Consider the following 15046-nt stretch of genomic DNA (forward strand, 5'->3'; position numbering starts at 1 on the left):
GAAGTGAAATGTTGTAAGTTATTCATAAAATTATGAATAAGTTTCGACAGAACAATGAGAAGACGAAGACGATCTGAAAATTGTGATGTATTTGCGCCTTACATTTCAAACAATCTGGCCACACATATACTTATCAAGTCATTTTATTTAAAAATTAATAAAGGTCATTTAAATGAAGGTACAAGTAAGCAGAGTAATAATTGTAAATAAAGGAGAGAGATAAAACTAAAATAGTATAAAATGAATAGGAAATTTTTTACATTACCCTAGGTCATAAAATGACAAAGGCTACTAGGACAGATTCAAGGTTACGACAAATTGTTTTTGTACACATGAAGGGACTTTACATTTACGAATAGCCAAGGCTTCTATAAACCTGAGAATTCGTCCTTGACAATTTCTATACAACATTTTAAAAGTTGTATTGATATCAATTCTGTGCTCCGTTTCAATATTTTGCTTTGCGATCGATGAAAATGGTTTTCTACTTCCCACGTTTATCGGAACAGTTGACATTAACTGATTTTGAAGCTCCGTGACTAACATTCGATGTATAAGTCAAAACATTACTAATACGAATCAGAATGCAATATAATCTGGATTATTATTTCTTACAAATTCATCATTTGTGTTCTTTGGTGGATCATTATATTTTCAATAAGGGATTTTTTGTAAACAAAGAAAATGTAAAATCACTGATAATTAGAGGCATTTAGTTATACAAAAAAAGATTTGTTTCTATCTTACGCCAGTTTTACTCGTTCAAATGATCTAATTTTGAGTATATACATTATTACTTTCAGATCAAACTACAATTTAATCAGCATCGTGCTTCTGATGAATCAATACATCCTGTTTGTAGATTGGAATGTTACAGCATTGTTAATAACTTGGATAAAGTAAAATATACATTATTAAATGATCAATTACCAAGTGGAGAACATGCATCTTTAGCACCCGGTCGTCCTCCATTTATCTATCAGGTTAGTAGATAGTTGGAAAGTTCCCCAATATACAAGGCACCTATGATTATAGAAGCTGTAAAGTTAGCAATGTCGTTTAATTTCATGTTTTCTGTTTGTTGATTGGTGAATACCAATTTCGATGATAAATAGATATTACGGTGAGATTATAATCTATGGACGACCTTTGAGCAACATTAAAATGACCTTGAAAGTGCCCATCTACTTTCTAGTGTTAAATGAGGGTTATAAATTAGTGCAAGGAACTAGGATTGGGATTTACAGTTGAACGTTAGGGTTAGAAACTATATTCAATGTTTTCATCACGAACTGACATCAAATATAAAGCCGAAATGATACTTAGCCAAATGAGTGGATAAATCTCGCGCCAAAATCTAAGACCTGCTGTCTTATGTCTGATTGGCTCGTCCATATATTATAGTCTTGCCGATATTACCTATTTTTCATCACATAGCAGTTACATAATTATTTTTCCATGCTAATACATCTCGCTATATATTTTTCTGGCGTTTTTTAATGACTTGTTAAATCGAATTGTGACAGGTTTTATCTTCATAGAACATGCTTGATGTTTATTAAAATCACTCGATTTCAAACAGAACAATAATTTCATTCAACATTAACTAGCATTCATGCCTACGTGTTTACATTGTTCAAATTCTGCTTGTTTTTAAAAAATTCTTTACATTCCATTGGACTACTAGTGTAATTCTTACCATAAGATTACTAAAGATAGGAAATATCTTGTGAACTATTCCGGTACCTAAAGAACACTATTCAATAATCATGAGTACATTTGTTCACTAGGTTGTGAGCAAGATAGAATAATTTTAGCTTATTTTTTTTAACTGAATGACAAATGACCCGTGTATAGTCTGGTATGTAAACCATAAGTATGCTTAGTGAATTTCAAAAATATGTTATTTCAGTATCATCTAATCATATTTTAGTTAGAAAAACATCTTGGATTTCAGTAATATCAAAATAGTTGTTGAAATTTTTCTAATCATATAAGAATCAGCTACTTTTCTGCGTTTAAGTTGATCATACATCGGTAACTTTGTGGTCAGCTGTTATAATCTAATATTTCAAGTGTTCTGGCATATTTTCTAAATATACAATGCGTTTTAATCATGATCTGTTCTTCGTACATGAGTCTTTATATGTGCACTTGAGGTTTTTAGAATGATTATAAAAGTTTAGTTTTCCCAACAATGTTTACACTAGTTTGATGTATTCTTATGTTAAGTGTTTTTAGTTGATTCATTACGAGTGTAGTCAATATAAGAATCGATCATTCTGCGAATATTACCAGTATAACTTCCACTTTTATTTTAATTTAACCTTTTATTTGACGATAATATAATGAGACCAATTTCATTCCAATAATCCTTGTCATATTTTACATGATTAGATGCACACGTATGCTAGTTATGAGTGTTTGAATTTCAATCCATATTTATTTATTATTATTTATTTAAACACATAAACATTGGTACAAGAAGGCACCAAATATATATATGCGCCACATAAATCATTCGATTTGTGTGAGGGCCGTAATACTGGCTGGGTGTCCAAACCAAAGCAGGTTGTTTTCTTAGGTCACACCCAAAGCCTCCGACCTAAAACTCTAATTCACAAAGCAGTGGAGCAAAGTAAGGAGATGCATTCCCATGGTAAACGGTGACCAAAAATAAGTTCATACACCATTTGTTTCCTCAGGATCCTGGAGCCTATGTGCAGCATTAGCTTGGAATCAAGGTTTTCCAACTCCCCTGGGCGGATCCTCCGTACCCACCACCAACCCGGCTAGAGCTCCAGCCATTCGATCTTCGTCCTTTCAATTTTGTAAACAACACTCCAGTCGCGAGAAGGCAATGGGTAGGACTTCTCTGGCAGTGGTTGTATGCACGTGGCCATGTGAGAGCTTTCGGCCGTACCAGGGCAAGGATAAATTTTAGATTCACCTGAACCTCACTTTTTTCTAAATAAAAAATTACAATCGGAAAACATTGTATCAATGTTTCTCAGTGACCATAAATCGATGATGTTTTGGCGAAATCAGACATTAAAATTGATCGTACAATGGGGGAAGAAAATTAGTGAGTAATCAAAACTCGTACTTTTCAACTATTGGTCGCCAATTCAAACGCAGTCTTCACCGCTTCGTTCCTGGTGGCTGAATAGCACCCCTAAGTCACACACCTAAAGTTTAGCTCAATGTGAAGCACACGAACTTACACTTTGTTACATCAAACTTGAGTGTTTTGATGTCCTACTGTCTCGTTGTAACTAATTATTAACGAGTCTAAAATATAATGAAGTAGCTTTTGTTGTTTGATTTTCTGTATTTGACTGGTGCATAAGTTTTTAATGAAATTCATCATTTATACACATCACATCGTGTAAATCCTTTTATTTCTTTTCACTGTTAGATTGAGTTCTCAAACATGTGTATTCAAGGCCCTGAAGCGAATAATAAACGTTTAGCGAAACGACTTGCTGCTGAATTACTCCTTACTAAATTGGGATTGTCTAGTGAAAAATCATCTAATGTCAAGAGTGTTCTTCGAAGTAAAGTCATCGAATCACTGGACAGTAATATTCATGCTATTAAAAGTGTTTCAGAAAATCTGTCCTGTGGTAAGATAGTAACATTCTTGGTGTAAAATTGTATTTTTCAATGCATGAAAAAACAAAACATGATTGCTTTTTACTGATGTTTAGCTATTCAATGCTGGTAGCTTTCTCAAAGTAGTGGGTATTAGCATTAAACAGCTAGATATCAGTAAAGGCAATTTTGTTTTTTTTCTCATTAGAAAAATATAAATTCCTATTTATAATGAATATCATTTACCCAACTACCGAAATTTTTGCAAACTATTAAAAGTAGTAAGAATTGCTTTATTATATGATAATAATTGTTATCAGTTTATATATTTTTTTCTAAATTCATGATCTTACAATTGCCGATCATTATATTCTGTAAGTGTAGGTCTTTTATTCATTTTAATCCCTTATTCTTATTCCCATAATTTGAAAAATGTTATCAGTAGACTAGTGGCTAAGTGGTTGAAACATTTTACTTACAGCAACCAAATTTCCTGTTTGAATCCTATTGTAATTAATTTGATTTAAATAACAATTTGGCATCACCTAGACCTTACACATCGAGTGTAATCCGAATTCAGGTACATTAGTTTGTATCTGCCAATTAGGTTAATAGACAGATACTAAATGAACTGTAGAAATTAGTAATTTGATAAAACTGTTATGACTGCATCTAGTTTCAAAAATTGAACCTGACACAAAAATTAACGTAATATGTATATGTAGCACAGTACTCTTGGAATAATTTTTTACTATATCCACAAATGCTTCAGCTCCAGCCGTCAATTACTAAATAAGACAGGAGTTTAATTCCTATTCCAACCGACAGTAACTCATAGAGAACTATTTGTTTTTTTTATGCACTTTCTACACTTTTTCAAGTATTCCATGTTTAGAATGCAGGATTCAAAGGTAACGCGGTAGGTTTAAATTTCGAAATGTGAATTATAAAACATCTTTTTTGATGATTGAAGTAGAATTCTTGGCAAACAATCGATTTACCAACAAAAGCAAACGTATAAGCATTGAATTTACACATTATAAGGAATAGTAACAGATAGTGCATTTCATAATTCAATCAAAATGATTTAACAGTTTGTGGTTGTCAACTATGAAAGTGAATTAATCAATAAAGTGCTAACGGTGAGCACTATATATAAAATCTCATTTACCTACTTTGGCTTGGACAATCAGTATTATTAGCTCATACATATGGTACCCCCTTGTACCAATATTTGTGTTCAAATAAATAATCATTAGCTCGAAAATTAGTAGATTGATCGAGAATTGTTTCTTAATTTATAAATTTTGGTTGCCTAATCAGCACAGTAATTTTTACAAACAACCTAGTAATACATAGTCACTACATACCACAAGCTTGTACGGTATACAGCGATAGTAAGTGGACTCCAATTTGTATTTTGATTTAGTTAACTTTCTGACTCACTGGACGCCATTATGCATTATTCATGTACTTTACCAACAAAATCACCCTGTTTCCCAGTTGGCTAACTTTTTTAAATCTTCCCAGCAATACGCTAACTGGTTTATCCCTTTAGTGTTGTTGTATCTACTTCAGATTTTCCATAGGATAATGGTTCTTGCAACTAAATCTAGTATATTCAATACACAGTTGAGCACTCTTATCTTTCCCGTAACGGATTTAGACCTTTCTTCGTTTGTCATTGTTATTATTTTATGAGCACTAATGGATGTAAAAGGATCGTTCGGCTTCTAACAAAATGTGTTCAGTGGATGCGAGGTGTCTTTCTGTCGATTGGTCTTACCTTACCGATATGAAACGTGGAATGTGATGGAAGATAGCGCACGTAGGTTACTAGCGTTTGACCAAACTTGTTGGGGTGCCATCATTCGTGTATATTAGAACTACCAAGTAGGTAATTTTGATGTTAGGCGTACGGTAGTAGGTAATAGTGGCAAATCGGTCGATATTTCCTTTAGTTGTCATTCTTTGACGTAGTTGGGACATGTTTTACTCATTTCCAACAACTCCCCCACTTGAATGAGCATCGTTAACTGGCTCAGGAGTATTTTTAAAGTACGTTAGGAGCGGATAAACTATTAATCCAAGCCGTATGATGTAGTATATACTTCCTATATCCAGATAATATTTGTGATCGATGTTGAGAGCTAATATTATTTTATTCATAGATTTCATTCCTTTCCGAACCTTTTTTCAGACTTGTTGTCTTACTATCATGAACACTAAATTTACTTCTATTCCCTTATTCAACGATTTCCTGTATTTGTTTTTGTGTAGTATGAGAACTTTAGCCAATGCACATTTGAACCATGTCCTATATTGTTTATGACTGACCGAACAGAGCAAATAATCAGGAAAATATGATATTTCTATTTTTATTTTTAAATGGAAACTAGGTCTTGTTCCAGAAACTGTCAGTAATGTACACAAATCGTTATCTCCCGTAGAAAAATCAGACGATCAGTCACAGGATACTATTTCTAACGAGGTTAGTTGCGTGAAATTACACACACTAATCATGATTTACGAAGAATTAAAAAGTTATTTATTTATTAAGTTTGAACTTTGCCGAAAATCCGTGTATATGTTTCATTGGTTCCCAACAATATTTTGTCTACAGTTAATTTCACTCAATAAAAACCTACTGTGTTGTGAAAAGATTTAGCAATATTTTTTCTATAGATATTAATTTTATGTTTTCCAATAAAAAATAATCCAACTCTGTCCTGGGCAATCCTTTCCAGTTTCCATTCATCCCTTTGATGTCTGCTTCCAATTCTTGACGGAGTGCGTTCTTTGGTCCTGCTCTTTTCAGTTTCCCTTCAGGATTTCAAGTTAGCGCTTGCCTCATGATGTAGTTTGGTGGTTTCCGCAATGTATACCCTATCCACGTCCAGAGTCTTTTCCTAATTTCATCATCGGTTAGATGATAGTTTTTTCTCTCCCACAGTGTGCTGTTGCTGATGGTTTCCGGTCAACGGATATTGAGTATATTGGGTATCAGTCAGTCAGTCAGTAACAACATAGAATTTCGTACGTACGTACATCAGTTCGAGTTGCCACACCACATTAGCACCGAGATACAACCGTCGATTCAAATCCCATAGTGGTAGAGGTAGTAAAAATATGAGCAGTAATCGGAGAAATTAGGGTTTGAACATGTTATTCAAGGAGTATATTCCAGTGAAATAAATTTGGAAAGAGAAAAGGAAAAGGGACATAGAGTCCAGACGATTAGAGTTCGGGAGAACACAAATAGTGTATGCACCTGCGCCACTGCAAACGATTTTGAGCCATTTCATTCAGGGTCTCTAACCATCGGTTGCTATCATCTCGCAGTCCCCAACGAGGTAGTCTACACCTACCAACATGACTCAGTCCACTTGTCAGTGATTTCATGGACTTGTGCCATGTTTCCGTCTGGCCGCCCCTAGCTTTTTCTAACCTACTCCTATACCACTGAACATCTCACGTCGGGGCATACGTAACACATGTCCCAGCCATCTCAACTGGTGAAGTTTCACTACTTGATCAATTGATCTGCCATCCTTACCTATTACCCGTTTCCTAACAACTGAGTTACTTACTCGATCGTCCCAGGATTACGAGCAATGTTTCGAAGACACCTATGATCAAATACTAGTAACCTACGAATATCCCCTACTTTTACCGGCCATGTTTCACAGCCATAAAGTAGGACGGAACGAACTACTGTGCAGTAAACACGTCCTCTGGTTGATAAACGAATATCTCACCTACGCCATAATTGACGCAAGTTGGCAAAAGCTAGTCAAGCCTTCTGTATCCGTGCTGAGATTTCGTCATACACCAGACCACAAGGGCTGATGAGACTTCCAAGATAAGTGAAACGGTCGACACGCTCAACTACTTCACTCCCCATCATTAGTTCGGGTGTCGATGTAACCCAATCTTGAAGCAACATTTTGGTTGTGGTAGTTCTTGAAGTTTCAGCTCCATGCAGTAGAACTGTCTTGACGTTCGTATTGAAGATTTTGATTTCGGTTGACAGTTATTTTGAGTTCTATATGTTCAACTGTAGAAATGCGGTTCTTACTTTGCCAGTCCTTGCCTTTACGTCTGCATTGTATCTACCTCGTTTATTGATGACACTGCCCAGTTACATGAAAGTACCTGGGTATATTCTAAAAGACTCATCTAATGATCGTATAAATGATTCACATAATATCCAATTATTAATAATTTTTTTCAAAGTGTGAATTGTGGCTTATTTGAAAATACTGATGTTTTGAAAATATGAAATGATTCGTTTGCTTATACATTACTTTATCTAGTGAATAATTTAATGTTTCTAATAAATTCGACTATTCACATTTATCATATTTTACGAAATAATTAAACTTATGACTATTATTTTTATTTCATGATGATTATATAACCATAGTTTTAAGCAGACTTTATGTTAATGATGTTCATGTTTGTTATCGTTACCAATGTTAGTGTTGTTCTGTATTTTTATTTTTTTTATTATTATATACTTATTTATTCGAATCCCACCAGGCGGGGTCGTAGATGCGCACTGCTGAGGAGTCCCACAGTAGGACGAAACGGCCGTCCAGTGCTTCCAAGTTTTCCATGGTGGTCTAGCTTTAATTGACTCATGATCTCAACTACTGAAATATATTTATTAGTTTATTGGCATCTATATTGATACTTTAGAAAGTCATAAATCGAAGAGTTAATCATAATTCTGGATCTGTAATATGGGGAGTCTGTATTCAACAGCTATTTTTATATATAAAATATATTATAAAAATTAAATGAAATATTATATAGGCACTTTACCGTAACGTCTAATTCATTTCCGTGTATGGCCACACGAGATAAATGTTTGTCTAGTGTTGAATTTCATTCAGTTTCGATTCTATCAGCGTTATTTCACAGTCTATCGTTTATTGGATATTTAAAATTTATGTGAAGAACCTAAGTGTTGTATAAGATAGTACAATCTGAATGTAAACGATTAACACTATGTCATCGTTGAAATATTGTGTTTTTATTGAACATTATAGGAACATCATGTGAACTTCAGTTGTACTAGTGATATTCTTATCTTTGATGAAGAATTGGTGGACCCTGTTTTGTTGAGTAAAAGAACTTCTCGTCCCTTAAAAAGGTAAAGGAAGCTTTTTCATAACATATAATCTGGAACTGAATTCTAATCATTAAATCTACCACGATTTTTATGTTGGAAAGTTGTCAGGCAAGTGGACAAGGACAACTTAATGTTTTTTTTTAAAAAATTAAACCTATTGAGGTTACAATCTTTTGAAAAGATATGGTAAGAAGAAATCAAACAACTCGATAAAGAATGAAACGGAACTTAAATGATATGAACAAAAAAGTAATTGCCAAATAATTAATGAATTACTTGTGGTTTGGTAGAAGAAAGAACTGAAATGTATTTCCGCGGTTGTAAACTTCAATTTTTTAAAATCTAACATCGACCTATTGGAATGGAACACATTGAGATAGCAATTGTTTCCAATGAATGCACGAATAAATTAGCCACAATTGGAGAGACAGGTGGTCCCATAGCCACGCTTTCTGTTTGTCTGTACAGAACTTCTCGAAAAATGAAAACCGTCGAATGTAAGCAAAGCTCCAACGCTCTAATAATGTCTGAGGGGTCTAGAAGGCAACGCTGTTTAAGATCAGTGTCAGAATCTAACAGGTCTCTCTAATTGTGGCTAATTTATTCATGCATTCATTGGAAACAATTGCTATCTCAATGTGTTCCATTCCACCAGAGTCAAAAAACTTGTCACTGAACCGAATGATATAAAAATGGAAATGAATTTAGTTGTATCCACTCTATTAATGAATAGTTATCCGAAAGGTTTTATTAAAAGAATAATTAAGAATGAAGAACGGAATGATATTTTTAAAAAAAAGAGTTAAGCAAGATTGGATGAACACAGTAGTGATCCCATATCGTAAAGGTATCTCAGAAGACATCAGAAGGATTTTAACTCGTCAAAATATAAGAGTATTCTTTCGAACAAACAATACTCTAAGATCAAAACTAGTAAGAATCAAAGATCCAATACACAAGGATGATCAACAGAATTGTGTTTATGAAATCAAATGTAATGACTGTAATGCAACGTATGTAGGTGAAACATCTAGGCAACTGAATGTGAGGGTGAAGGAACACAAACTGTGCTTAAAGCATATTCCTAAATCCTCAATTGGTGTAAAAAAGCTTGAGAACAGATCAGCGATAGCATTACACGATTGAATCGGGTCATACAGTTGATTTCAATGGCACGAGAATCATTCAAAAAGGATTTAATTCTTACAAAGAACGATTAACAGCCGAAGCCCTACACATATGGGCTAATTCAAACAATATTAATAGGAGAGATGGAATACAACTAGCTGTCTCATGGCAACTAATAATTAATAAGTAAGCCCGATCTCCTTTTTGCAATTTGATATATCTATGCCATAGTAACTAATTGATGGATAATACGTTCAATGATTCAAATCCGTTATCTTATCTGAATATGTTAAACAATTGACTGGAACATTAAAAATAACACACACTTTCAATTACATATACATTCCTCTTTTATTTTGTTTACTTATTTATCTTCATCTAATGCATGCCGTGGCATTTTTGATTCATTTGATATATAAAAATGATCTGTTTTCTTAATATACACAGACCGAAGTCAATATTTAGTTGAATGAAATTTCTTCTCACATCACTTGCGTATAAACACATTCTGTTGTCTTAACACGTTTTTGGTTCCATAATCACATACCTTGTCCTTATGTGTACAATGACAAGTTTGTCTTAACCTTGAATTTACCTTGTAATCCTTAAGTCATTCTATGGCCTAGGATAACACGACAATTTTTCTTATTCGTTCTCTCCCCTTGGTTGTTTTCAGATGAACTTTTATTTGGTTGACCTTTATTATTTTCATATAAACATGTCTCTTACACATTAATGCAAATACATATTTATAAAAAATCCTTCACGTTGATTGGATGACTTATTCAGTATACAGTAAACTGAAGAACCATGTACCTATTTATATTCGATAATTTTGTTGTTTGATTATATTTTCCTTGAAAAAGCTTGGACCAGATTGCCAGGCGAAACGTTGGATTTACTTCAAATTCATTCGCTGAGACTTTACAAATATATTCTTCTTTTTAATGTCTCAAATTAACTCGGCGCCCAAATATTGTGAAACTATTCTTTCAAATTTAGACGAAAGTTCTTATTTATCGACCTATTTTAGTTAGTATCCTACTTCAATATATGTAACCTATGACTCAGTCAATCCTTTTTACTGACATACATTAATCTTATCCCCTTCTAAATACTCCTCATTTGTTTCAATGTACTTGTTCTATCTGCGTTTCTATATTTCTAAACATCTTTTAAGTTCTAAATTCCAGGCTTTTTCAGATGTTTAGTTGTTTTGTTCTCAAAATTGCGAGGACGAAAAGCGAATGTCCGTAGCTTTAACCGGGTTAGTGGACACCGAATGTCCACTTAGGGGAGTTGGTAAACCTTGGTCCCAAACCAAGGGTGCATATGCGCTCCAGGATCCTGAGGAAACAAATGGCGTATTAACCTATTGTTGGTTACTGGCTACCATGGGACTGCATCTCCTAAAGTTGCTTCACTGCTTTGTGGATTAGACCTTTAGGTCGAAGGCCTCGGGCGTGGCTCCCTAGGAAAACTACCTGCTTCTGTTTGAGCGCTCGGGCAGTATCACGGCCCTCACATAAATGATAGCCACTAATAGTGCAGCACATACGTATTTGGTGTCTCCTTGTACCAATGTTTATATGTTCAAATAAATAAATAATGCTGAAATGCTTGATTCTCTTACAAAGAACTGTTTAGTAATATTCATAACCTTAGTAGCACAGTTCCTGTGTATATCAGCTCAACCATACATAATATTGTATGCTGTCTTCACTATGAACCCATAGTTGTTCACTAGGTATTGTAATTCATAAAATGAACTTTCATTGTTTCAATCACTTCTTAGTATTTCTCTTCTAGATTCTTGTTTTTTAAACTATCTAAGTTAACTTCGTACTGTCTAGTGACATCTTAGAGTCTACATTTGTCTCAGGTATGATAATACATAAATCAAGGGCAAGAAGTAGTAGGTTTATTTTAAGCAAACTTGTTCTCAATCAAAGCAATAAGGTAGAGAATGTTAAAGTTAATGAGTAGATATGTGAGTATTTATACAACCAATAGCATTAAAAATTAACCTATTAAGGTTAGATAAGGTCACAATAGTTAGTATCAGTCTGTCATATTACTTTGCAACACGATTCAAGTGTAAATAGTTCACTACAAACTATTCTCTGGTTTACCACTACGTGCAAAATTTTAGGATTTCGTTGTTTGTTAACCTTACCTTACATCTTTCATGTGTGTTAATTTTCTATTTTTGTTTGTAGAAAAGATATTCAGTCTAGAACAATAAGTAGTGGCTCGATTCCGCGTTCTCACTCGAGTATAAATCTTTCAGTCAATGAAACTAATAACTTGCTTCAAAATTATTCTCCTACATCAACTGATATACCGTTGGTTAGTTAATTAGTATTTTACATTTTCAACAAATGATTGCATCAAATATTTCTGTTTTAGTGAATGTAAGCGTAATTACCGTATATAAATATGTGCTTATATGATTTTATATGCATGGTCTGTAGTGGCGACCCCATGCACCAAAGCAATGATGGACTCAAATAGATCATATTGCCATCGGTCATCGTTGGAGAGGGTCGATAGAAAATTGTCACCCGTTCTGGAATACCTGTTTGGACTCCGATCATGCTCTCATACGGAAATGTGTCTGCTTGCATCTCACTGGACGCAGGAAAGTCACACCAAGAAGACCCATTAAAATTGAATTAAGTGATGAGAAAGCCGAAAATAGATTCTAGGAACAACTGAGGTCACACTTAGTTCTGAAAACGAGGCTGACCCAAATGTTGCTTGGAAAGATATACAAACAGCTGTGACATCTATTAGTGATTTAAACCAATAGGTTACAAAAAAAGGATTTCTTCTAGGTCTATTGCACTGATGGATTCTCGTAAGCTCTCCCCATCAGGTTCTGAACACGATGATGAGCGAAAGTAAATCAGATCTAGGTTAACCAAAAGTATAAGGAACGACCGTGAGCAGTGGTGGATAACGACAGCAAAAGAGATGGAAAAGGCGGCGGCTGTAGGTAACTCAGGAGAGCCCTACAGACTAATAAAAGAAACGAATTAAGAAGCCAAGTGTGAGTGCGACAATCTCAGGAAAAGACGACGCTCTTATCTGCTCCCAGCCCAGACGTTTAGAACGATTAGCAGAACATTTTAAGGAGCAGTTCAGCTGGCCGTGAGCTACTCTACAACTACCCACCATTCCCAGACATTTGAGTAGGTCCCCCAGCTCTAGCTGAAGTTCCAAAGGCTATAGTTAATCTGAAAAGAGGAAAGACGACTGGTCCAAATGGACTGGCTCCAGAAGCCTTTAAGTACGGTGGTTCAATTTAACGATTAGGTTGACTAATTTTTTAGCTAAAATCTGGGAGTTGGACGTAATCCCATCTGACTGGCCACAATCACTGATCGTCCCAATATATAAGAGAGGGTCAAAATCATCCTGTGACAACCACAGAGGGATTAGTTTAACTAATATAGTATCTAAAATACTAGCCTCAATAATTGTCGGACGCCTAACTAAGACTCGTGAACTGCAAACACGAGAGAATCAAGCTGGCTTCAGACCTGGTCGCGGCTGCATCGACCACATATTCACCATTCGTCAGGTTCTAGAATACAGGCATACTTATCGGCGTCCGACAATGGTGATCTTTCTTGACCTAAAAGCAGCATTTGACTCTGTTGACCGATAGGTTCTGTGGCAGTGTCTGTCATTGAAAGGCGTACCTCTTAAGTACATAAATTTTGTGAAGGCTCTTTACTCGAACACTACTAGTCGAGTGAGAGCTTATGGCGAACTGTCATCTGTTTTTGCAACTTCAAGTGGTGTCTGTCAAGGCTGTCCACTTTCTCCATTTTTGTTTAACTTCATCATAGATTTATTGATGGAAATAACGTTCTCGTCGACTGAATTCTCGGGTATTGAGCTCCTTCCAGGAGGTCCACTTATCGAATTACAATACGCGGATGACATAGTCCTGTTTGGTGAACGTACTTTTACTCACTTTACTTACGCCTGTTACTCCTAATGAAGCATAGGCCCCCGACCAGCATTCTCCAACCCACTCTGTCCTGGACCTTCTTTTCTAGTCCCATCCAATTCTTGTTCATTTTTCTCGTGTCTATTTCCATTTCTCAAAGTAATGTGTTCTTTGGTCTTCCTCTTTTTCTTTGACCTTCAGGATTCCATGTGAGGGCTTGTCTTGTGACGCAGTTGGGTGCTTTCCTCAACATGTGTCCTATCCACTTCCAGCGCTTCTTCCTGATTTCTTCCTCCGCTGGGATCTGGTTTGTTCTCTTCCACAGTAGGTTGTTGCTAATAGTGTCCGGCCAACGGATCTGAAGTATTTTGCGTAGACAACTGTTAATAAACACCTGTATTTTCTGGATGATGACTTTCGTAGTTCTCCAGGTTTCTGCCCCATACAGTAGAACTGTTTCGACATTTGTATTGAAAATCCTGACCTTGCTGTTGGTTAACAGTTGCTTTGAGTTCCAGATGTTCCTCAGTTGTAAATATGCTGCTCTTGCTTTGCCGATCCGCGCCTTCACATCTGCATCAGACCCACCATGTTCATCAATGGTGCTGCCCAAATATGTAAAGGTTTTTACATCTTCCAAATCGTCTCCGTCAATTTTGATTGGATTGGTGCATGCTGTGTTGTATCGGAGAATCTTGCTTTTCCCTTTGTGTATATTGAGACTTACTGCTGCTGAGGCTGCTGCTACACTGTTCGTCTTCTCCTGCATTTGTTGTTGCGTTTGGGATAGAAGGGCCAGATCATCTGCGAAGTCTAGATCGTCCAACTGCATCCTAGATGTCCATTGTATCCCGTGTTTCCCTTCAGATGTTGACGTCTTCATGATCCAGTCGATCACCAGGAGAGAAGACGCTTATAAAATGCAGAGTCTTCTGGTAGCACTGAGCAACAATGCCAGGATGTTTGGGATGTGCTTCCCCCCCTAAATGCAAGTTGTTACTCCAGCACTGGCCTGGATCAACACCTGAACTAAGGATAGAGAGTGAAGTAGTCGAACGCGTTGACAACTTCACTTATCTTGGATGTATGGATGCGTTTAACATACTGTGAACTGTCAGTTGCTTGTTATTCTCTAGAAGAATAGTAAAATCTCTTAATAGTCATAGTTTTTTCTATTCATCTTATCTAGCTGTTATTAACTTGGTCGTTTCCATACCCTTTCTTAA

General features: G+C 35.5%; 1 protein-coding gene across 2 annotated transcripts in view; it reads left to right on the top strand.

Moving 5' to 3' along the window:
* Nucleotides 1-15046, top strand: part of MS3_00002266 (uncharacterized protein) — a 30110-nt gene that overhangs the window by 10622 nt on the left and 4442 nt on the right. For both annotated transcript variants that reach the window (XM_051209838.1, XM_012936730.3), the window contains 5 exons: nt 804-983; nt 3419-3626; nt 5994-6085; nt 8649-8752; nt 12079-12208. In XM_051209838.1, coding sequence (XP_051075308.1) covers nt 804-983; nt 3419-3626; nt 5994-6085; nt 8649-8752; nt 12079-12208 — 714 coding nt within the window. The remainder of the gene's footprint in view (nt 1-803; nt 984-3418; nt 3627-5993; nt 6086-8648; nt 8753-12078; nt 12209-15046) is intronic.

Source organism: Schistosoma haematobium, chromosome 1, assembly GCF_000699445.3.
Source record: "Schistosoma haematobium chromosome 1, whole genome shotgun sequence".
Taxonomy (NCBI): domain Eukaryota; kingdom Metazoa; phylum Platyhelminthes; class Trematoda; order Strigeidida; family Schistosomatidae; genus Schistosoma; species Schistosoma haematobium.